This window comes from Ischnura elegans (genome assembly GCF_921293095.1).
Source record: "Ischnura elegans chromosome 13 unlocalized genomic scaffold, ioIscEleg1.1 SUPER_13_unloc_1, whole genome shotgun sequence".
NCBI lineage: Eukaryota > Metazoa > Arthropoda > Insecta > Odonata > Coenagrionidae > Ischnura > Ischnura elegans.
Window position 1 is genome coordinate 6702724 of NW_025791657.1, and position 23393 is coordinate 6726116.

Sequence of the window (23393 nt, forward strand, 5' to 3'; positions counted from 1 at the left end):
AAGACTTTGGAATGTCCCACTCTATCCAGATCGCCATGATTCACCCTATCTAGATCAGATACGTTGCTCGCGTCCTTCGCGCCGCCAAGCCACCAAAGCCGAACACCACTGCCGAGGAGAGGAAAGCCTTAAAGAGGCTACGTGAAAATAAGAATATTCTCGTTTTACCGGCGGACAAAGGCAACGCTACAGTCCTGATTACAAAGGAAGAGTACGAGCAGAAGATATGTGATATCCTCAAGGATACCACCTACAAAAACTGAAGACCGATCCGACGGCCAAAACGGAACGCAGCACTAAGGCCATCATAAAGAAGTCTTCAATTCCAACTGAAGAACAACGAGGTCTTTTGCCGCGTGTCTCCAAGCCACCGAGGTTATACGGACTCCCCAAGATACACAAGCAAGGAGTGCCGCTCAGACCTATAGTCAGCCAAATCGACGCGCCGACATACCATCTTGCGAAATACTTGGCTCAATCCCTGCAGCCACATGTTGGAAAAACTTCATCTTATGTGAAGAACTCTGCTCACTTCATAGACATCATAAAAAATGTCTTCATCGAAAAAAGCGACATTTTAGTGAGCTTCGACGTGGTGTCGCTTTTCACCAACATCCCGATTCCAGATGCAGTTGAAGTTGTAAGATCGCTCACATCTGATGGTATTCCAAAGGACTTCCCGGAACTCGTCGAGCACTGCCTGAAGAACTCGTTTTTTCTATGGAATGGTTGCTACTACGAACAGACGGAGGGCGCGGCGATGGGTTCACCACTATCGCCAGTAGTGGCTAATCTCTTCATGGAGAAATTCGAAAAGGAAGCACTTGAATCCTGCGAAAAGAAGCCGAAGTTGTGGCTGAGATATGTAGACGATACGTTCGTCATCTGGCCCCATGGTGTACAGGAATTACAAGTGTTCCTTCGACACCTGAACTCACAACATCATGGAATCCAATTTACCATGGACATGGAGAAGGAGCAGTCATTAAATTTTCTGGATGTCCTCGTGACCAAAAGAGACAACGGGGGACTCGGCCATGCTGTCTACAGAAAGCTTACGCACACCGACCGATATCTAAATGCAGCATCTCACCATCATCCCAGTCAGAAGGCCTCACTAGTGGCTACATTGGTCCACAGAGCATATAATATCTCCGATGATAACTCCCTCTCCACGGAGATAAAGCACCTCACTTCGGCACTCCAGAAAAATGGATATCGGAGAGAACTGGTCCTTAAAAGGACCACAAAGGAAGAGGAAAAGCGACGCAAGGCCACCATAGGAAACCAGAGTGATGACGATGGAGAGGCAGAATCGTCAAGGAAGCTGTACGTCACCATCCCTTTCATTGCTAGAACATCAGAAAGGATCGCCAGAATATTAAAAAAGCATGACGTGGTCACCAGATACAACTGTGTGACCAAGATAAGAGACTTCCTCCCCGGGCCCAAGGACATCATTCCTCAGGAACTGTACGAGGGGGTATACAAGGTGCCTTGCTCCTGCGGGAAATCCTACATAGGGGGAACTTGCCGCTCCATGCATGTGAGGATCAAAGAACATCAAAGGGCGACCAAAAACAAACAATTTCAGCTCTCAGCCATCGCCGAACATGCATGGTCGGAACCTGGCCACGACATAAAATTTGAAGAAAAGAAACTTTTAGCTAAGGAGTCCCGATACTTCCCAAGGCAAATCAGGGAAGCAATAGAAATTCAAAAAACACCATTGAATTTCAATAAAGAAGATGGATACTTCCTTCACAGCGCGTGGAAAAGAGTAATCCAAGAGAGAGCCAATCAGATAGAAGCGACCAGTCAAACAGCCAATCACAGTGCAGCTCCCATCCAGCCTACGGTATATAAGCGAGGCAGAAACCGACAGCCGATACCTTCGACCTGAAGACGCTGGCAGGATAGCCAGCGAAACTGTTGTCTACTAACAAGCTGACGCGGAAGGAAACCCGGAAGAAATGCAGAGGTCAAACCATCGCCGCGGAAACCTACGTTCTAATATTTAATACTTGTTCATATATATAGAAAAAATACTTGTATTTTTAATGAAAACGTTAATTAGTATTAAATTTTCTATGTATTTTGATCCTTGGAACTCATGCATCAATTATAAAGACAAAATGCAAATTAAGTAATATAGGACTCAATAGTGTATAAATAATTTCGTTATTTTATAACAAAACTCGCACTCGCGTGTCTTCAATTTTGAAGTTTTCATAACAAAGAAATAAGGTTTTAAAATAAAATTTCCTTCAAAATGTCCTTTTATTCATTATTATGGCATTCACAAAGATCCAGATATAAATTTGCTAATTATAGCGGCACATCTTTTTGACGCTGACGGTAAGATATTTGCAAAGCGGTGAATACCGAAAACCACTTGAACGTAATACAGTATCACAATGAGGCGCATGCAAACTTCGCTGCACACATATCTACATGATAGCAATGCCCTTGCAGGCTTAAAAAAACCGGGGCTTTGCATTCCCTGCGATAAAAATATGAACATTGACCACATTTTTACGTGAAATATTTTGTGCATGATAGAGTCATCTCAATTGATATATCTCGATACGCAAAACCACGCGTGTAATACGAACAATTACCTAAAAACTGTATTTAGCACGGCACGGAAGTTATTAGTTTCGTGCCTATAAACGGGACACATTTACCTAGTATATGGCCATTCATCTGAGAAAGAAATTCATTGCATTGATCATTTAAGCCTTAACCATGGCTAGCAATGTTTTCAAGAGGACATATTATTGTCATTTGAAGTAATAATTGCATGGTGATTGTGGTGCAGCCATTCAAACTACAACCCAATACCGATGTGATCATTGAAAGGCATGTGGGTACATCAACAATTAAAACAGACCAGTCACTTAGCTCAGCACCCTCTTCATCAATCGTATATTGTTGTGAACTTGACATTTGCATATAAATTACATAGATGCACTACATCAACTAACATTGATCAGACAATGAAGCACTGATTAATCACACAATAATCATTGACATTATATTGAAAATTATTCTCGAGACAAAGTGTCCTAAGCTTATATCGAAAGTGTTGAAATGCATGTATTACGTTTAAATGTAAATAATTTTCCACCAGTGAAAAAATTTACAGGTAAATATATAAGAATAAATTATTTAGTCCTTGAAAAAAAGCAGTATAAAATACTTGATGATAAATAAAATATGGTCAGATCTTACTGAATATTCTTTTATCATCTTCAACATTATGGGACATTTTTTATTTCATACGAATAGAACTCATAATATTGAGAATAATTTACCTCATTGCAAATGAACACCAATTAATTAGGCAACTAAGACCTAACCCTGTATGTTTCCAAATGAATAAAAGGTGGATCTATCAGGAGAAAGTTTTTCTACATTTATTGCAAGAATAAGGCTTCTTTCCGGTGTACCCGCATGTGAAAGACAAGGTTTTGATTGGTAGTATAAGACTTTCCACATTCATTGCACGAATAAGGTTTCTCCTTAGTATGAGTCTGAATGTGACGGACAAAATTGCTCTTTTCAAAGAAAGACTTATCACATTCATTGCACGAATAAGGTTTCTCCTTCGCATGAGTCCGAATGTGACGGACAAGGTTGCGCTTATGAAAGAAAGACTTATCACATTCGTTGCAAGAATGAGGTTTATCTTTCGTATGAGTGCGAATGTGACTCACAAGGTGACTCTTTTAGAGATAGACATATCACATTCATTCCAAGAATGAGGTTTCACCTTCGTATGAGTTCGAATGTGACAAAAAAGGTCACGCTTACGAGAAAAAGACTTATCACATCCACTGCAAGGATAAGGTTTGTCTATCGTATGAGTCCAAATGTGACCGACAAGGTGACTCTTTTTTGCGAAAGACTTATCACATACATTGCATGAATATGGTTTCTCCTTCGTATGAGTCCGAATGTGGTAGACAAGGTTTCCCTTTACAGAGAAAGATTTATCACATTTATTGCATGGATAAGGTTTCTCCTTCGTATGAGTCCGAATGTGACATACAAGGGAAATATTATGAGAAAAAGACTTATCACATACATTGCATGAATATGGTTTCTCCTTCGTATGAGTCCGAATGTGAGTGACAAGGGAACTCTTTTGAGAGAAAGACTTATCACATCCACTGCAAGGGTAAGGTTTGTCTTTCGTATGAGTCCAAATGTGACTGACAAGGTGACTCTTTTTAGCGAAAGACTTATCACATACATTGCATGAATATGGTTTCTCCTTCGTATGAGTCCGAATGTGGTAGACAAGGTTTCCCTTTACAGAGAAAGACTTATCACATTTATTGCATGGATAAGGTTTCTCCTTCGTATGAGTCCGAATGTGACAGACAAGGGAAATCTTATGAGAAAAAGACTTATCACATACATTGCATGAATATGGTTTCTCCTTCGTATGAGTCCGAATGTGAGTGACAAGGGAACTCTTTCGAGAGAAAGACTTATCACATTCATTGCAAGAATAAGGTTTCTCCTTCGTATGAGTTCGAATGTGACGGACAAGGTCACGCTTATGACAGAAAGACTTATCACATTCACTGCATGGATATGATTTCTCTTTCGTATGAGTCCAAATGTGACGGACAAGGTTATTCTTTCGAGAGAAAGACTTATGACATTCATTGCAAGAATAAGGCTCCTCCTTCGTGTGAGACCGCATGTGACGGACAAGGCTATTCTTGTGAGAGAAGGACTTATCACATTCATTGCAAGAATAAGGTTTCTCCTTCGTGTGAGTCCTAATGTGACTGACAAGGTTGCTCCTTTGAGTGAAAGACTTATCACATTCATTGCAAGAATAAGGTTTCTCCTTCGTATGAGTCCGAATGTGACAGACAAGGTAGTACCTTTGAGTGAAAGACTTATCACATTCATTGCAAGAATATGGTTTCTCCTTCGTATGAATCCGAATGTGACGGACCAGGCTGCGTTTTTCAGTGAAAGACTTATCACATTCACCACAGGAATAAGGCTTCTTTGCTGTGAGTGGAACAACTGTGCATGATTTCCCATCTACAATGAAGCTTCTCCTGACTTGCCTCACATTTTTATTCTCCCTTGTTCCTTCGAAGTTATTCTCAAGAAGCCTATTTCCTCCCTGTCTCACCCCTTGCCTTTTACACATCAGCTGATTTAAACTTTTGGAGGAGATGGGCTGACAAGAACTGTTGATTTCCCTTCTAGAAAGAAAGGTTTTGAGGGACGAATGTGATGCTCTAATCTTCGGTTCAAGGACTGCAAACAAGGCTGAGGCTCTTTCAGTAGCTGGAGACTCTGGAAAAGAATTTCACATTAAAAATAAGTAAGGTCAAGCGTGAAATAATTGATTTGTTTAACTAATTTATAACAGCCATTAGACAGATATAAGATAGCTCTTTTAACACTAGAACTACCGATGGAGTCATTTTGACTCCTCGCCATTTTTATTTCTCTGCCATGTCTAAAATTTTCAGAATTCCGGCCTGAAATTCCGTGACTTTTATTCATTTTTGACACAAAATAAGGCTGTTCGATTAAAATAATTCTAGAAAATAAAATAGTGCACGTTTTTCAAAATTTACCTTTGACTACCAAAGGGAGTCATTTTGACTCCCTAATGTATTTTGCTTGTCTTTTTACCAAATAGTAATATTTATTCAAGTGTTTATCACTTCTTATGTTAATAATAATTAATTGAAATCAATCAATGGCTTGAATATACAATTATTTTCCTTTTAGCCCATATTTGCGAGACTTTGAAAGCATTTCTTATTTTACGGGTCTGTGTTTGGATCTACAAACTATGTGAATGTCCTGATATTATTTTACCTTGCAATAAAGTGGTGAATATGCAATTCATAGCATTTTCAAATTCATGTGTTTAGAATCCGTCGTGTGTGCCCCTTCTCCCTTACCCTTTCCTTCTCGCCGCCCACCTTTGCCGCCGCCCGCTAATACTGTGTATTGCGCTGCAGCACTATTATTTCAGCCTTGACTGCGTGGAAGTTGATTTTCAAATATGAAAAAGTACCTTTGATATACTGATTCCCCAGAAAAATTGATACACTGATGAACCAGGAAAATAAATCAGTACAATGAAATAAAGTTACTGTCCTAGCACGTTCTGACAGCGCTGGCTGCCGGGTGCCGCACAGGAAAACCGTGCGCTGTCCTTTGCATTAGTGAATCCAGTGAACTCTCGAGTGGATTGCAAAACTCCTATGAAGCAAGGATTTCATTCTTCCTGACTGGCAGTATGGCTAGAAGAAGTAGTCGAAGGCGTGAAGAAGTCCTATCTATGTTGCATTCTATACCGGAAGGTGAATCGGAACGCGAAACAAAAGATCATTTCGGCTGTGACGAAGTCGAGGATTTTACTCCTCAAAACGTTTCTAGCGAGTCTGAAGATTCAGACAAAACGCGTGCGAAATATAAGCAGTAATTTACATATACTTCCCCTTTCATAGGTAGTTACTAAAAAAGGTATTATCTACGATTATTTATCGATTCGTTTATACTGACTCACATAAAGCGATGTACAAATGTGGAACCACGCAGGCAAAATTACGAAGATTTTACTCTTTCCGATGTGGAGCTAGTTGCATGTATAGCCATATTTTATGCCCGTGGAATATCAGGTACAAATGATCACTCTATTGAGAGTATTTGGTCAAATGACTGGGGAATACCATTTTCTACAATGAACGACTAGGTTTTTAACATTTTGCAATGTCTAAGATTTGATGAGAAATCTAATCGATTCCAGCGGCGCAAAACTGTCAAGTTTACCCTCTTTTCAATAGTGTACGATAGTTTCATAGAGAATTACATTGCCTGTTACAAACCTGGTCCGTACATTATAGTACTTTTTCCCAGTATAATTAGGTATATTTCACTCTGTGCATTCCTTATAATCCGGAAAAATACGCCCATGAATATTGGGTACCTGTTGACAAGGATAGCAAATATCTTGCAAACGCCTTCCCTCATGTTGGAAAAGGTAATTCACTTCATGCAGATTGCCGTTTAGCAGTACTGAAGCTATTGCAACCCTTTCTGAAAAAGGGCGAAATGTTACTGTATATAATTACTTTACCTCAGTCAAACTCGCTGAACAGCAAAAAATCCAGGGTACTAGCATTGTGGGAAAGGTAAATAAAAGAGAACAGAAGGACCAAAAGAGATGAAATCACAAATATACCACAAGAATGTCTACTCAGTGATAGCCTGTCTACTCGTTGGAAAATACTCCCGAATTAGCAGGTATTCATGGATAGTGTGCAATGAGACTACCTAAAACATTTCGCCCAAGGCGTTTTAGAAAAAACTCGTTACAGAGTTGGCTCCTCATGTTAGATGTAGATAAAAGCGTTGCGTGTCCAATGCCGCTGATTATTCTGACGGGTTTCTGCAAAATAAGTATTTCCAGGCAAAACCAAAGTGGAAAAATAATCGATCAGTTGGGAATTGTATGACCTGCCTAAAGTCTTTGTGTGGGTAATGAAAATGAACGACAATGCTTGAACTCTAAAGCTCCTTAGACAAATGCGTGGCGTATCAACAGCAACTTTTTGCTTTATTTAATTATCTTCCTAACTTCCATGTAGCCTAAGTAATATTTTTTATCATTCAAACATTATCATAAAATATGTTGAAAAGTCTACGTTTGCTGTTTTATCCAATTCCTCTATTAACATTCTATTAAAACAGCATAACATGTAAGAAAAAAGAATTTCAAAGCAACATTGTCGAATTTCGCATTTTTTTAATTATATGTTTTTGTTAAAACGACGTCTGAAATATTGCAAAAATCAACAAAAATTATAAACTAAAACAATGTATCGATAAAAACAGACATAAACTGCAAAATTAAAAAATTATAAGATAGGAGTCAAAATGACTCCATTCGGTAGTTCTAGGGGGTGTGTCAAGTCCGGTATTCTTAGTGTTAACCAATTCTTTGGTTAGATGCTATGCACATAAAAAGGAGTCAGCTAATTGTTTTACGGTGGTTTCCATACATTTCTTCAAGAATTTAGTGGCACTGCTCCTCAGAGAAATTGAGCAATATATATGCATACTAACCTCAAGTATCTACTCCAGAAAACACCAAAATGCACTTTTTCATGCACAGAAGTAATTATAAACTTAATTTACAAATGGCATCCACACATATACGATGTAATGCTGAATTGAAACAATTCTCATCATTATTAAATGCAAATAGCTTTTTGCAATGCAACACTAAAAATATGCAATAATAATGGACATTAACTATGGTGGCCAGAAGGTAGTTAAAGCTCACAAAAAAATTCTTGCCAGCATAATAAATCATAGAGAGAATGATAAATGGGTAATAATATTCTAAAAAATCCGATTGCAGTGGATGAATCCCAATTTAGAGATGGGAGATTACAATTTCCCTTAATCAATAATAAATCATTACTGTCTCTTAAAGCCAAGGCAAATATTATATTTTATAATTGATAAATAATATCAAGTGAGGAGTTTGGAGGTCTATAAAAAGAGCAAACAGGTTGCCAAAATTATTCCGTGACGACTCAAACCGTCATTAATATTGATTTGCTTCATCTATTTAAGATGGCTTACTGCTAAAAGGTGTAATGTTTTATTTCCTTTGTTAGACTTGTCAACTACTTTATTATTAAACAATATGTGAGAACCGATTCGGTATTGGAGTTTCCCTTCTGTTTTGTTGTTTAATTGTACACCACACTCTCTCTATTTAATTGCTGGTATTTCATGGGCGACGTTGAGCAAAACTGATTACACTGTTATAAAAAAATCTGCCACATGTTCAATTTCATCCAAAAGTTTTATACCCAGGAGAAAAAGCTTAATTGTTGCTTATATATCCTCCATTAGCCAACTCCCTGTTCCTATGACCACGTCTGCATCCTAAAATTCATGCTCAATTTTTGCGCTCTTGTTTTTAATGCTACGGCAATTAGCTATTGCAAAGTTGATGTCAGATTTAATTGACTGAATTTCGGTTTAGTCTTTTCCATGCTTGTGCACTAGGAGTACGAATTTCACTGGAACTGCTCATATCACTGATTTAATTACTTTCCCTAGAGAACGGTTTTGGAATTTTTATTTATTTTCTGCATTACACTCCTAAGCTAGTCGATCATAAAAGTTTCGTAATGCGGATTACCTCAGACGCTACTTTTAGTTAACCCTTTAGCTGCGGGAGTTCTTGAATTTAGCTACCAGCCTGTGCGGGAAAGAACCAAGAAATATTCATCCTTCTAGCATGACCCAATAGCATGACCGAGCGTCTCGCAAGGAGTGAACCCTTACAATGTGAGGCAGCTCTTCTTTCTTTCTTACCAAAGGATGGGCCAGCATTTGGCCACTTGTCTATGGCATATTAACACGGTAGACTGGGAAGGAAACAATATGATGAGCACAGTAGGATCGGGGATTCCGATTGTCTGATACTAAAACGTTTTATTCAATTAATAAATGAAGTGCAGTGATTACTTAAAATTTAATGTAAATTTCAAACTGCCACTACATCTATTATCGTGTACCCAACGAAAAGATTTCCCTCCATTAATTCCGCCTTTCTGTCATTAGATACTTTATCATTCCATCCTACATTCGTTTTTCCAAACCAATTTTACCATCAATATCTCAATCTCACTTCCCTAAACTCATCCAAGAGGCAGAAAGAAGTATCGACAATGCAAGCACTCTTTGGCATAGGAAAGAGACCGCATATATCTACACTGGCTGTAAGGATTCTCCTCCACTCTGTCCCGAGTGCTTTTCTCCCTTTCATAATAAGGCTTAAATGGTATTGTATAGTTTAGTATCGTATGCTGTATATAAAATTATAAATTAAATACATTGTCATACAATTTTTGAGAGATTTATTTCCTGAATTGGTAAATCATACATGACTGTACGTAACTGTATATAATATATATGTAATTTTAAAATGATCATCCTTTCGATTGCACTGAATTTTTTTGGGTAATAATTAGATATGCGATTAGTATCCGCGAACACTCGAAAACCTCGAATTCTAGAAAGTATTTGATATTCGAGGTCTCGAGTAGTTATGCTGAAGGTACCGTCTCGAATACCTCTAGTACTCTGAATTTCGCGTCATACACTGTCGCACGCACGTCGTTGGTAGTTGACTCGGAAAATGTAGAGAACTGTAGTAGTTTAGAGCAGGCAGCGCCGTTTTAGGCAAGTTGACGAATTACGTCAAATTCGTGGATTAGAGCGGTGAATAGATTTTGACGTGGGGAACCGAAGATGATCGGGTGAAAAATCCGAAAATTCGCGATTCCTCCCACCACGAGACGCACAGTGCCGTGGGATAGTAACTGCGTAGCACAATTCCAAAAATCTGCTACCCCTCCATCCATCCACCCTCGGCCCCTCCTCCGATGCTTTCCTCCTCTCCGAAATAAAGAAAGGCCCCAGCTCGCGCAGGGTTCGTACTACAAAGACCATAAATGAAAGGCTTCAAAATAAATTAGAATAATAGAATCGTGTTTCACCCTTCCCTCATTCTCCCCCACTGACCTTTTTCTGCCTTCCTGCTTCGAAGTTCTCCATTTCTGGAGGTCAACTGCTGCAAGCCATCAGAACAGACCACTTACACAGAATGTTAAAATGATAAAAAGATTGTCGTGTTTGCACAATTAATCCAACATCTTGATAAAAGGCTTTTCATGCAAAGACGAACTGAACAGGCAGAAAGTACATTTTGTAACATAAAACTAGCCTTCCCCCACCCTACTTCTCAACTCTGCCTTAGGACCATATACAATCGTCTGGTTTCACTGGCTGGCCCAGTAAACAGGGTTGAATTCACCATGGATAAAGTCTAGCAAGCAATCACCATGAAGCCTGATTCAAGAGTCAGTCTGTAAGAATATCTATTTCATTTCCTCAATTTGTCTATTCACAGTCTTGATATGAAAAAGCTGAAAAGTGGCAAAGATACCTGATTTCCAGGTTGTCAACATGTATACATTTTCCAATTCCCTAACACTTCCCTTTTAATTTATCTACTTTTAGAAGCAATCATCACAATAATATTTTAATTTTGAATAAGTCCAGAGTGAATTTTCATAAAACACACAGTACGTAAAACGTGAAGCAATGTAGAAAATGTCACTAAAGCATCCTAGTAAAATATAAACTTAGCAGTTATAACTTAAATCAACATCCAATTGACCCATTTCTTCCCAACGTTGCGTGAACGCAACGAAAATTTGCGATTTTTTTCTCCGCATTTGTTATTGATAAGTAGTTAATATTTTTAACATAGGTAGTTCAATGCTTTCTAAAATGTTATGAATTTTTTCACGGAAGATATTGAATAACTTTTGTTTTTACAATAGCCTTTTCATTTATATGTATGTCGTTATTTTAGGTTATCTTCAAAGTTAACATATTTTGTTAAATCTGAATATGTTAAATCTCGATGATTATATCTCTCTGCAAATACAATGATGCATTTGTATTCTAGGCCGTTGCAACAAATTGGGTGAATGTGACTGAGTGGTTTTCAAATTATTTAAGAATTAAGCAAGTGTTGCGTTCACGCAATGTTTGGGAGGACCCCGGTAATCTAGGGAAACGGCGCGCCGCGACAGTGGTCGTGTAGAGCGTTTCTTTTTGGACTGAAAAATGAAAATCTTATCAAGAATATGTTACCTTTTTATGGTGAAACTTTAGTTTCAGACAAGTACAGTATTTTAGTCCAAAATATACATCCACATAAGTGTTGAAGGGTCTTTACTAGGATGTTTGGCAGGTGGTGAGTTTTCACCGAGTAATGACTGTTTGATATTTTTAATTTCAATTATCGAGCAATGGAACCTATGGAACGCCACACCACTGAGGAGGATTCGGTGACACCAGCAGCGAAACTGACTATCCCGTATATCGCGGGGACTTCGGAGAGGATCGCCAGAATTCTCAAAAAACATGACGTGGTCACCCGATTCAACTGTGTGACCAAGATCCATGACGCTGTGCCCGGGCCGAAAGACCAAATCCCACAGGAGCTATACGAGGGTGTCTACCAAGTGCCCTGCTCATGTGGGAAATCATATGTAGGAGAGACGTGTCGAGGGATGGCCACATGGATGAAGGAACACGCCCGAGCCATGAGACAGAAGCAGTTCAACTTGTCGGCCATCGCAGAACACGCTTGGAGTGAGCCGGGACATACCATTGAGTTCGACAAGGCCAGAATACCGGTAAAGGAGAGCCGTTACTACCCACGGCAAATAAGAGAAGCCCTGGAGATATACAAAACAATGAACTTCAATAGAGACCACGGCTACCCGATCGATAAGACATGGAAGAGGGTCCTGGCCAACCAGCGCCCAGGGGCCTGCCTATATAACTCGGCGGAAAATTAAGCTTCTCCATTTCGACCTGAAGACGGGAGCAGGATGGCTCTCGAAACCGTCGTCACCCAAAACCGACGAACGCGGCTGGAGCGCCCGGAAACCCATACGCACCATCAATAGCAGACACTTTGCTGCTTCCGCGATATAAAAATTCCTATTATTTGACCGGTTTCTTTATATTTTCTGTACTTTATAATGGTGTAATATCCGAAACCGCCCAGGAAAGAAAAACTGATTTCCAACAGTTTTGAACCTCATTTGAATCTGATCTGAATCCTTAAAATCTGATTTGACTCTGTCTTGACAATGATTTCCACTGGTTTCCAGCGGACAGGAAATGGAAGTGATTTGAATCTCATTTCCATTGTAACTGGTTTCTAGCCGTCTTCCACATGGACTGTATTGACACTGAATTGAATGTCATTTGAAACTCTTTTCCTTATTTATTGGCTTGAAAGTGTTTTCCACAAGTGCTTTCCAACAGAGTTGAATTGTAGAATGAATTTGAAATTCTCTTGAAATGGGTGTCTTATAAAAACCTGTCTCACACAGGCTTTACGACTGCACTGATTGGAAAATAACTTCTTCTGAGGTGTCAATCAGTATATTTAGTTCAAAATTATGGTCAGAAATAATGACGTAGAGGAAATATGTACTTTGCCGTCTTGCAAAAATTCACGGGTGATGAAAAAAATTTACTGTACATCATCCACATTTGGTATTGTGCATCATTTCACCTGCTGGAACTCACCGGGCATGCAATTTAAGTGGCTAATACGGCTTAAGCTCGTTTAAACCTCACTTTGCGCCTTCGCCTTTAAAAAAATATAGCGGGCATAGTGCTGCCACCTAACTACAAAAGATAGCAAACCAAAGTAGCAACGCCGATACGCCGCTCAATGTTTACATGCATGTGGTTCTGTTTTGTGCTAAAGTAATAGGGCGTGAAGAAAAAATAATCATATCAGTATTATTTAACCAGTGCTAAATTCCCGCAGCGTTGAATTAAGCCATTCGTGCATCTCTTCAGTCTTCAAGCGACAGTGGAAGTCTGATGTGATTTCGATCTTTTGTGTTTTCATTGAATAATTTCTTGTGTCAACGGATTTTGAGCGATTACTAATATTTTTGTATGCAATATGTATAATATGTTACGTCGCCGAAGAGATTCTACCAGGATTTTCAGAGTATTGTGTATCTTGCTGGTTTGTTTGTGCTAAGTGAAACGACCGTGTTCATGTATTTTAACATTAATGGCAAGTTTCTGTAGTGTAACTACAGATATCATTGGCTTAATGCTGAACCAAAATTATTTTCATAGTAAAAAAGTCTTTCTTTCATAAAGGCATCTGAAATATTTTCTAGTGTTGTGATTTTTCTGTTAATCACGGAAAAATGTTTCCTCTTCGATAATTCAAGATTGTGGAATCTGATGTAAGTTGTTGTTGTTCTGGTGCAGTGACTGTTCTGTTACTCTTGGCAAAACTTTTTCCTTTCGATAATTCAAGATTGTGGAATCTGATGTAAGTTGTTGTTCTGGTGCAGTGACTGTTCTGTTACTCTTGGCAAAACTTTTGCCTTTCGATAACTTTTCAAGAACTTATAAACAATTACAAAAAGCCCAACTAATTTGTCTAACTCTACTTCAAATGAGATTTCATCTGTAAATTCTGTTTCCCTAAATTATTTCTAACGCACGAAATTGAGATTTTAAGTGTATTCTGCCTCAGAAGTTTACCAAATTAGATGACTATGTATTTTCAATTGAATATGTACTTCCAATAGGGTTTGTGCATACTTAATAAATACGTTAATAGAGCCTGTGATATTTTGTTGTGGTGGGAGACTTACATGAAGTTCATTTTGTTAGGCTGTATTTTGTAAACTTTTTTCAGCTGAGTCTACATCCAGATTGATGATAGAGATGTAGTATGTGAAGTTAGAAACGTTGGTTGAGTGCAGCTCTGCGATACTTGGAATTGGCGGAAATAATTATTTCCGCCTCGGGTATCAGCAGTCAACTCATGTATCCGAAGTTAACTTATGCATCAGCAGGCCATAGGAGGTGAGAATCGAGTCGCAAACAAGATTCTGAAAGGTATGAAGGTGGAAAACAGATTCGAAATAGCTTAAACGGGGAAACCGGATTCAAATCTGTAGAACAGTGGAAACCAGAGTCAAACCACATTCATGGAAATGAGTAGGAAAACAGCCGCCACGTTGGACCCTCACAACTGATTTCCCACTGTCTTCCAACTGATTTCCAGCTGTTTCAATTTTCAAAACAGATTCAAAGGAGAAGGAAATCAGTGCGTCAAACCTGTTGGAAATCAGTGTCAAATTTGATGGAAATCAGCTTTTCCTTGCTGGGGCGGTCAAATAGTATAAATTTTTATAAGTACTTTGTGGAAGTCACATAGTATCTGTTATTGATAATATGGACCTTCTACCATGCACAAGCTTCAAGTTTCGATTTGAGCAACTACACTTTTAGTCACTAAACTTGCCATAATATAGGACATAACGGAATAAATAGTTTGTGAGATACAGTAAGGAAAGACACGGTTGGCCACAATATTGTTTGTGACAAAAAAATTCACGACGAAGATGCCGAGTTGGTAGCAGCCAGATTTTTAGTGATTAAAAAAATTGCAATATTCATTAACATACTAATTGGTCCTCTAAATTTCATGAACAATACCAAGTTTAATCAATATTTTGGGTTAATTATATATTTAGGTTACAATAAAAGCGAATTATTTGCAAAAATAAAAGAGTACCGAAAAAAAGCGAAACGGCTCATTTGTCCCGGGAAACTCCCAACCGCAAACTTAAAACAATAAAAATATAAAAATCGATAATTTGCCTTATTTGAGTCTATTTTATTGCTAATTCATCAAAATATTTGGAATTTTTAAGTTATTAACATGCTTGGGATTTAATGGGTTAATTCAAACTTCTCATATCAACCCTCAAAGAGGATGATGCCTTTTACATCGCTGTACCACCTTTAACAATTTGGATGAAGCCATAACCTTGAAAATTTAGCTAACGAGAATAAGTAAGCATGGTCTGGTCACCCACTGTCATTACTCTGCAGAACTCTAACTACTGCACACAAGGTATTGAAATTGAGTTTAGTCTATTTTTAGCCGAATCAGTTTCTTCCTTACCTCACTTTTTCCATGAACAACTGTTAGGTCAATTAAAGCAGTTGCCAAGAGCAAAAACAGTGAATTAGTTGGGGAGTCTACCTGAGCAAAATTTTACCATAATTTCAAAACTAAAAAAACCACTTGATCTCATTTCAACAGGTACCATGTTTATTTTGTCTATGGATGCCACAATTGACATGGTACTGTAATGGTTCAAGCCCCATTACAATACATTTTACTCGGCGCATTTTCTTCCCTACCTGTTTACCCGCTCGTTCCACGACCTTTCCAAAACCCCACCCCCAAACCATGGCCCGTGGAGGAAGGCGTGGGTTGAGTCAGAGGGGATGAATGTGTTTTCCGTCGATTTTTGTATGGTTGTGTGTGAGTGTGTGTGTGTGGGAGGAGGGGAGCTCGGGTTTTCCTTGAATGAGTGGCGTATTACTCCTCCCTCCCTTCATTGTGCATTACCCCCACCCCTAGTTGAGGTATGATAAAAAGGTGGTGCACGAAAGAGAACGAGAGAATTCCTAAGTGACTGTCGGGCGGAGCCTATGCCCAAAATCAGTGCGACGCACGGCAGGAGGAGACAAGGGGCCCAAGCATTCTCAAAAAGATTGATCTGGAAGAAGAATTCCCCCCCCCCGTCCGAAGGAGCAAAGGACCAGCTGAAGAGGACGCATTATCTCCGTTCCGGATGCAGCTTCCTCCAACAAGGGAGAAAGGAGTGCAGTAAATGGAACGAGAGAGTGTTGGATCCAACCTGGTCCAGACTCGGACTACAATAAAGTAAGATTGCAGCTATCCCCTTCCCCCCAAAGCCCCCTTGTGTTTCCTGCCAAGCCAAGTTAAGACAAACATTCACGGAACGCACCCGTTACATTAGTGAAAGTGAAATCAGTCACCACGTACAATTAACGTTCGCACCCCAAATTTATATTCGACGGGATGGACTATCATTTACCTCCCCAGTCAAGAAATCACTGAATTTGTATCATATTTACGTGTTCACCACCGAACTTATATTTGTTATCATCATTTTCTATATTGATTTTCATCTAGAAACCAAGTTATATTGTTGTTTTTTTTATTGTAATTTATCATCGATGTTTCATAAGTGGCTTTCACCAATTCATATTTCATTAGCGTAAAAGAGGGTTCATTTTGTTTGTTTTGTCATATGCAATCTTATTTGTGTGAATTATATTTTGTTTAATTGAAAGTGTTTGAGAGAGTGTTTTTGTCCTGATTCCTCCACGGGTCACCCCATTGAAAATATCCTTCGTCCTTCCTTTCACCCCGTCTGATTTCCTTCCCGTAAATGCGTGTTGGACGAGTGCATCAGCGCCCGAACGTCACCCATCAGTTTGAATCGGGGACCCCCCACCCGCAATCATCCTCACAGAAGGGGAATATTTTCTTTATTTATTTGAATTACGAGAAGTGAGTGGCATAGTTTTGTCCCGTAGGTCCCATGCGGGAGGGATCTTCGCGGATTTGTATTTTTTATTTTTTTTTGTGCGACATCTCCCCCCGGTTCTATTGTGGTATCCGGGCGAGTCGGGGGTGGGATGCCACAGTACATAACTGTCTTAATCTTATGCTTATGCTTAATATGTCCTAATCATAACAATCTTATGCTTATTGTTCTTCACAAGTGACTTATTGGGATTTTTTTTCTATTACCCAGTCTTAAAGACAAAATTGTTAGGTGAAGTACGCAGGAATTCCCATATGAATGCACATGACTGCATATATTGGTTAATGTCCATAAGGCATGACGAAAATTTTACAAGACATTTGCCGAGCTGATTACATTCTCAAGCGGAACTTTAAATCATAAACAAAAGAATGTATAGATGGATGACAAATACAGATTCTACATACTTCACAAAGTAATTGTCCGAAAACCGGGTCTCAGAATTCAATCAAATTTTCTTGCGTTATAAATTTTCCATCGGGGGCAGTCCTTGAATCAGCCCCCATATGGGGTTACATATATAACCAAATAGTTTAAACTGAAATGCAGTTTAAAATTTACAGGTCAAATATATTCATGTATAAGAGCCACTCTGCAAAAGGTGAGCATTAGTCCAGTGGTTAAAGTGCCCAGTTGTCATGTGGAGGACCGGGGGTCGAGCCACATGTAAAAATAAAATTTTCAGTGAACTTTATGGGAATGTTGACGAAAAACTAGCTTTTGTAAAATAGAGTGTAGAAAGAAATTACGAAAAAGCTCTAATTCTTAATTTTATTAAATTCTGAGTCTGAGAGTTGAGATTGATGAATTTATCTGTAAATAGACAAAGAAACTGTATAAAAAATTTAATGCGATGTTTGCAAAATTTAATTGAATTTTGAGATCCAGTTTTTGGACATTCGCCCAGTTGGAATTAGTTATAAGTCTTTTCAGTTAAGAGTCATTTTCAAACACTGAAGATCACTCACCCTCCACGTCTGTCATAGACCCCATGGCCATTGTGGGATTCTGAACCAGTTCTCCATTCTCCGTATCAGTAGGCTGAAAGTAAGCAGATTTCAGATTTACCAAATACAAATGACATCTCTAAAATAATAGAAAAATGAAACAAAAATCTTATCTTTTAATATCTTTTTTCACGTGAATATAAAAACAAATGAAGTGACAACAACACTAATCCTAAAATATGACAAATAATATGCTGTCCTAAATACTAAAATATACACTCCTTTCTGGGGAAAAAAGTGGACCAAAAGAATAAGCAAAGGAAAGGTACAAATATAGCGGGGCAACCGGTCTTCTTCAGAGTTAGTCCTTCTATTCTTGATTACATAGGGGATTTCTCTGTGAATCTCCTTAACAGGGGGGAAGTCAAGTGGGATAACAGTTAAACTTATTGGCTCTCCGTCACGGATGGGGATGATTTCCTCGGCTGGCTCCTGCAGCGTCTTCATTCACCATGGGATGAAAGAATATTCAATTCAATTGGTCATGGGTTTACCTTGGAAAATCTACCATTCTATTCTCCTATTTCCTCTTCTTATATACTCTTCACCTCACTGTCTAACCTCCACGATTCTCTTCTCTTTCTACCACTCTTTCAACTGACAGGCAAGACACCATCACCTGTCGGGCCTAGCCTTTGGCTGCATCATGAAGCCGGGGTCGATGTATGTCCTCAAACAGAAATTGGTCTGTATTTTATTAACCAGAGAGTGTTAGTTTTCTGAGGTTGGGGCAACTGGAGGAAACTCAGGAAGAAGCGGGTTTCATGGAATCCTCACCACCGGGAGGGGGGATTGCCAAAGTTTGTTCTCATTTCTTAGAGGAAAGGGGTCCAGGTTCCGTCACACGCCATTCGGTGCTCACAGTTGCTGTTTGCAGGGAGGGGATTGGGAAAAATGTGGACCTTTCACTGATCACGTACACATCACGGAAAACCCCCAAAATTGGGAAATCAGGGAATTGTGGGGGGAGTGGGAAACACTCAACACTCCATTCAATCTTCACTGCTCGCAAACACAATCACTCATGATACTGAATCAGTTCTCCTTGCCTTGTGAACGGTAATTTAAAGTTACCCATGAAATATGACAAGCGGCATAGGTTAAAATATATTGTCCCTATTTTTTGAAAATAATGGCTAAGTTTTGTATGAAAGTTTTCACAGCTTCTTTAATCAATTTTGGTGGTTGTTTTTGGGAATTGCTGCGTAATAAATAATATTTAATGCTACAGGGTTATTGGCAAAGACGGAAGAATATCATCCGCGTCTTACACGTGAATCCATGAAGATAGCGAAAAGGACTAACACCTTATAGGGAGGATGGATATAACCTCAGCCACACATGCAACCTCTGCACTTTAAACTTTAGCCCTCAAAAGAAACTTTTTGAAAATAGTGCTATGGTGAACAGACCCAGGTTACTAAATTAGTCAATTATAGGGTAGGGGAGCTAAATGCCTGGGCATTGATAGAAAATTATGACTTCTTATTTCCAAAAAATTCCACATTTTTTCCTCAAGATGAAGTTATTGGGATGTGCATGCAGTCTATTGCCCCAATGATGCCTGGGAATCCAACAATCCCAAAAAAAGTCTTCTTTCATCCCCACAAGTTCCTCTCTTCCACTAGGTAATTGTATGAATTCTTGGTTCAGCATTGCTATACAAAATGGGATTTTTTAAATTAGCCTGCTTGATTTACTCACTCTTAGTAGTTCACCAATTACTGTGTATCTGCAAAAACTTATAAATCTCAGGAGCTTCTTAGCTTCCTCTTTACTAATTACATAAATGTATATTGCAACTTGAGGCAGGTTAAAGGACAGCTACATAAAATAAACCTCAATGTGAAAATAAAAAGTCAATTAAGCTCATTCAGACCACAGTTTGAAAAGCAATTTACAATGCCATGTAAAAAAAATTAATGAGACACAATTCAAACTGCTATTTAAAATATATTGGAGCAATTCATTTAGAAATTTCAAAATTTACATTCAACATAAATATCACGTCAATGGGTAACCACTGCTATCATTGAATTATTCCCACCATTGAATTATGATGAAAAATAGATCTGAAGGATGTTATATTGCCATGAAGAATTTATAAATGTGTACAATAAAAGGTTGGTAAGAATTTTAATCGCCTTAATCAGGTCAATTGCTCCCTAGGGAACTAGCAACTGACCAACCAGTTACATTTGGTATCTTATTATTGCTTAGTGAGAAGTCTATCGCAATAGGTAATTGCAATAATCTGTACTATTCATTTTAATACCAGTCTAGCTACTAGGTATATGATGAGCTTCACTCTTAGATGCACATAATTATTTCCAGGCCTAACTCTAATCAACTCATACTAGCATTACAAAGGTCCTAGCATCAAAAAAACCCAACAGCAATTTTTTCTTTTTATTTTATTCACTTGTATTTTATAATGATAACATGTGAAGATTATCGACCAAATGAAGAAAAAGATTGCTCCATTTTCATGCTTTGACTTTAACCCTGCAGGACTCACGCTGAGCCTGTCAGGCTCAATTTTCTTTTTCAAGTCCTCACATGCTAAAGTCGATTATTTTTACTCTTCTTTTGTTTAAATCTAACTAATTATGCTAAAATGGTCCAATTCATGAAAATCAAGTCCATTTGCGTCTGATAAAATATGCAATTATTTCTTCATATCGAGTGTGATATAAGATAAATTACCATTACTTGTTACTGATTTATTGACTCGTAAAACCACTACACAGTGTTGATATTAGGACAGAATGAATATTATAAGGCAAAATTAGCTATGATCATTATTCTGCAAGTATGCACTATACAATAAATGTGTATGCTCGAGACAAATACACTTTCCACTATTTTCGCAGACATACCCGGTAAATATATTTTTCGTGTATCCACAGTCTGCACACATTTTTCAAATTTCAATGGACTTTGGGTTCTCTGTTTTTTTAGTTGCCTTTGGTTAATCTATTCTGTTAGTTTGGATAGGCTCGAATTATAATTAGCCCTAACTCTTTGGGGAGCGATTTTATGGTTCCCCTTCTTTATGCGTGTTCATCTACGAGCCCAGCTGACAATTGCCTAAATAACGCTCTCCGAGATTTTACCTCTAAGTTATTGTTTCCGAGGTAAAAAATGTAGGAATTTATCACAGCAATATTTAGCATTACGTAAATATTTGGCATAGGACAACGCCGTGCATTACTTGATACATTGCATGCCGTGCATAACTGATCTAGTGTACCTATCTACTCCCGATTTTGTCATGTCATAAAAAAGGTATCATTTCTGGCTTTCTTTCATCTCCACTACATCAATCATATTTTTGTTATAGTTCATGGTTGATATCATAAACACAAATTTATTCTTTCTTGGAGTGTATGACGCAAAAAAACAGGTCTTGCAGAAATCAAATGAACTGGATTTCTTATTTTTTGTTTCAACAAAAAAGTAGGCAATTTCCGAATTGTTCCAATCACGGCAAGTGGAATTTCAAGAGTTCATTTAGTAAACAATAACTGGCAAGTAAATTGTCAATCAAAATACTTTTACCAGTACTGCTGATGGGGAGCATAAACTCTTCAGATATCAGAAGGGCTGTTGTAGACCGAAAACGATTTATCAGGTGTTTTACCAGCATACACTTCAAAGTTCTAAGCATAAAATATTCTAGCATCTACCTACCAAAGCAAAGTTTTTTATCCCGTATTTGTTGGGCATACTTGGGATTTATAGCTGGAATGCGAAAAGACCTCGAAAATTCACAATTTTCTCATAAATGGTTGTGTATTCACCAATAATGTAAGAACTTCTACGATAGACTGTCAAATGTTTTCAAATATATCATGAATTGTAGCTATCCTATACATTTTTTTATCTTCTTTACTCTTATTCTTTGCATTTTCTATAATTAACGCAAGCAAAAAATCACTGCCAGCATGCTGAAATAGAATACTCACGGTTTTGTGGCGGAACTGGCGCAGTTGAAACTTAAGCGAGAAACCTCCAATATCTGTGCACTCTCTAGTCAGAATGACCGTGTCCTCCGAATTTTATGGCCGACGAGTGGCGATGTGAATACACTTTTCGAAAAGAGGTGTAATTATAACGAACCGTAACTAATAACATTGTGTGAAATCAATACAAGTAGCTTACTTTGTGTAAACTATAGCGCGCTTGTAATTACAGTAGGAAGAGCAACAATGGCTTCTCAGACATACTCACATGTAAATAGTTTTGACTTTCAAAATATCAAGCCGATTTGGCAGAAAAAGAACCTTTATTAGGAGTATAGTGTTAGAGGTTATCGATAACAGCCTACATAGTGTATACACAGGCAATCAGAGATTAAGAATAGGCTAAGGGTGAGAATCAAAAATGTAACGCGAGCACTCGCGTTGAGCCTGAGGGGCTCACACTGTGTGCATACGAAGCAGAGGTATGATATTTCAACCTTATGATCAGTTGATCGGGATATTCTGCGCATGTAAAACGTAGCCAAAAGAGTAAGGGAAAGGTAGAGAAAATCTAAGCGCATTATTGATAATTGGTCAAGAACTGTTTAGAAAATATCAGCAATGTGAGCCTGTCAGGCTCCGCGTGAGTTCTGGAGGGTTAAAAGAGAATCCTTAACATAATTTTTGAACATGTAAACAGAGGATGGTTATGATGAAAGTATAACAGTAATGACACAACATAATAAATTAATAAAGTATATACTAACAAAGCTGCAGTATATATCAAGCTATAATTGATGTGTGAACAAGGTAGCATGTTAAACTTTATACTTCCCATATCTAAGTTGTTTTGAACCATCACATACTATAGTTGAACAACACTTTTATACTAACACAATTCATGAATTTGCGCCCACGATCTTACCTCACATCATATACCTGACATCTATTTATCACTTCCTTATATTAGTAGCAACAAACTCATCATGCCAAAGAATTCATGGAAAATAAATTGTGATATACATCCAACAGCAGTAGACGTTACTTAAAAACAATTTAATGTCGCTGATACGTAATATTCTTCATAGAAGAATATGGTAAAAAATCTCTAATTTACATTGCCAATATCTTATTAATACCACAGCTGTGAATATAATGCATGCAATGAAATTGTCGATTACCATGATTTTACATCTTTCGTATTTATTACTATGCTGAGTATTCAAAAAGTAGTTAAGAAAATTAATAGGATTCTTTCACTGGTTTATGATTAGCCATTTATCTAACTTTTACATAACATTGTGGGTTATGTGACCCTCTCACCTACATCACCTTTATGA

The 23393-nt window shown here is 38.2% G+C and overlaps 1 protein-coding gene across 3 annotated transcripts in view; it reads right to left on the bottom strand.

Annotated features, from left to right (window-relative positions):
• Positions 1 to 3616: 3616 nt before the first annotated feature.
• The window catches only part of LOC124172377 (zinc finger protein 2 homolog), a 46579-nt gene continuing 26802 nt past the window's right edge, over positions 3617 to 23393 (bottom strand). For all 3 annotated transcript variants that reach the window (XM_046551825.1, XM_046551824.1, XM_046551826.1), the window contains 2 exons: positions 18050 to 18122; positions 3617 to 5331 (listed from right to left, as the gene is read on the bottom strand). In XM_046551825.1, the coding sequence (XP_046407781.1) occupies positions 3716 to 5331; positions 18050 to 18122 (1689 nt within the window). In that variant the 3' untranslated portion in view covers positions 3617 to 3715. The remainder of the gene's footprint in view (positions 5332 to 18049; positions 18123 to 23393) is intronic.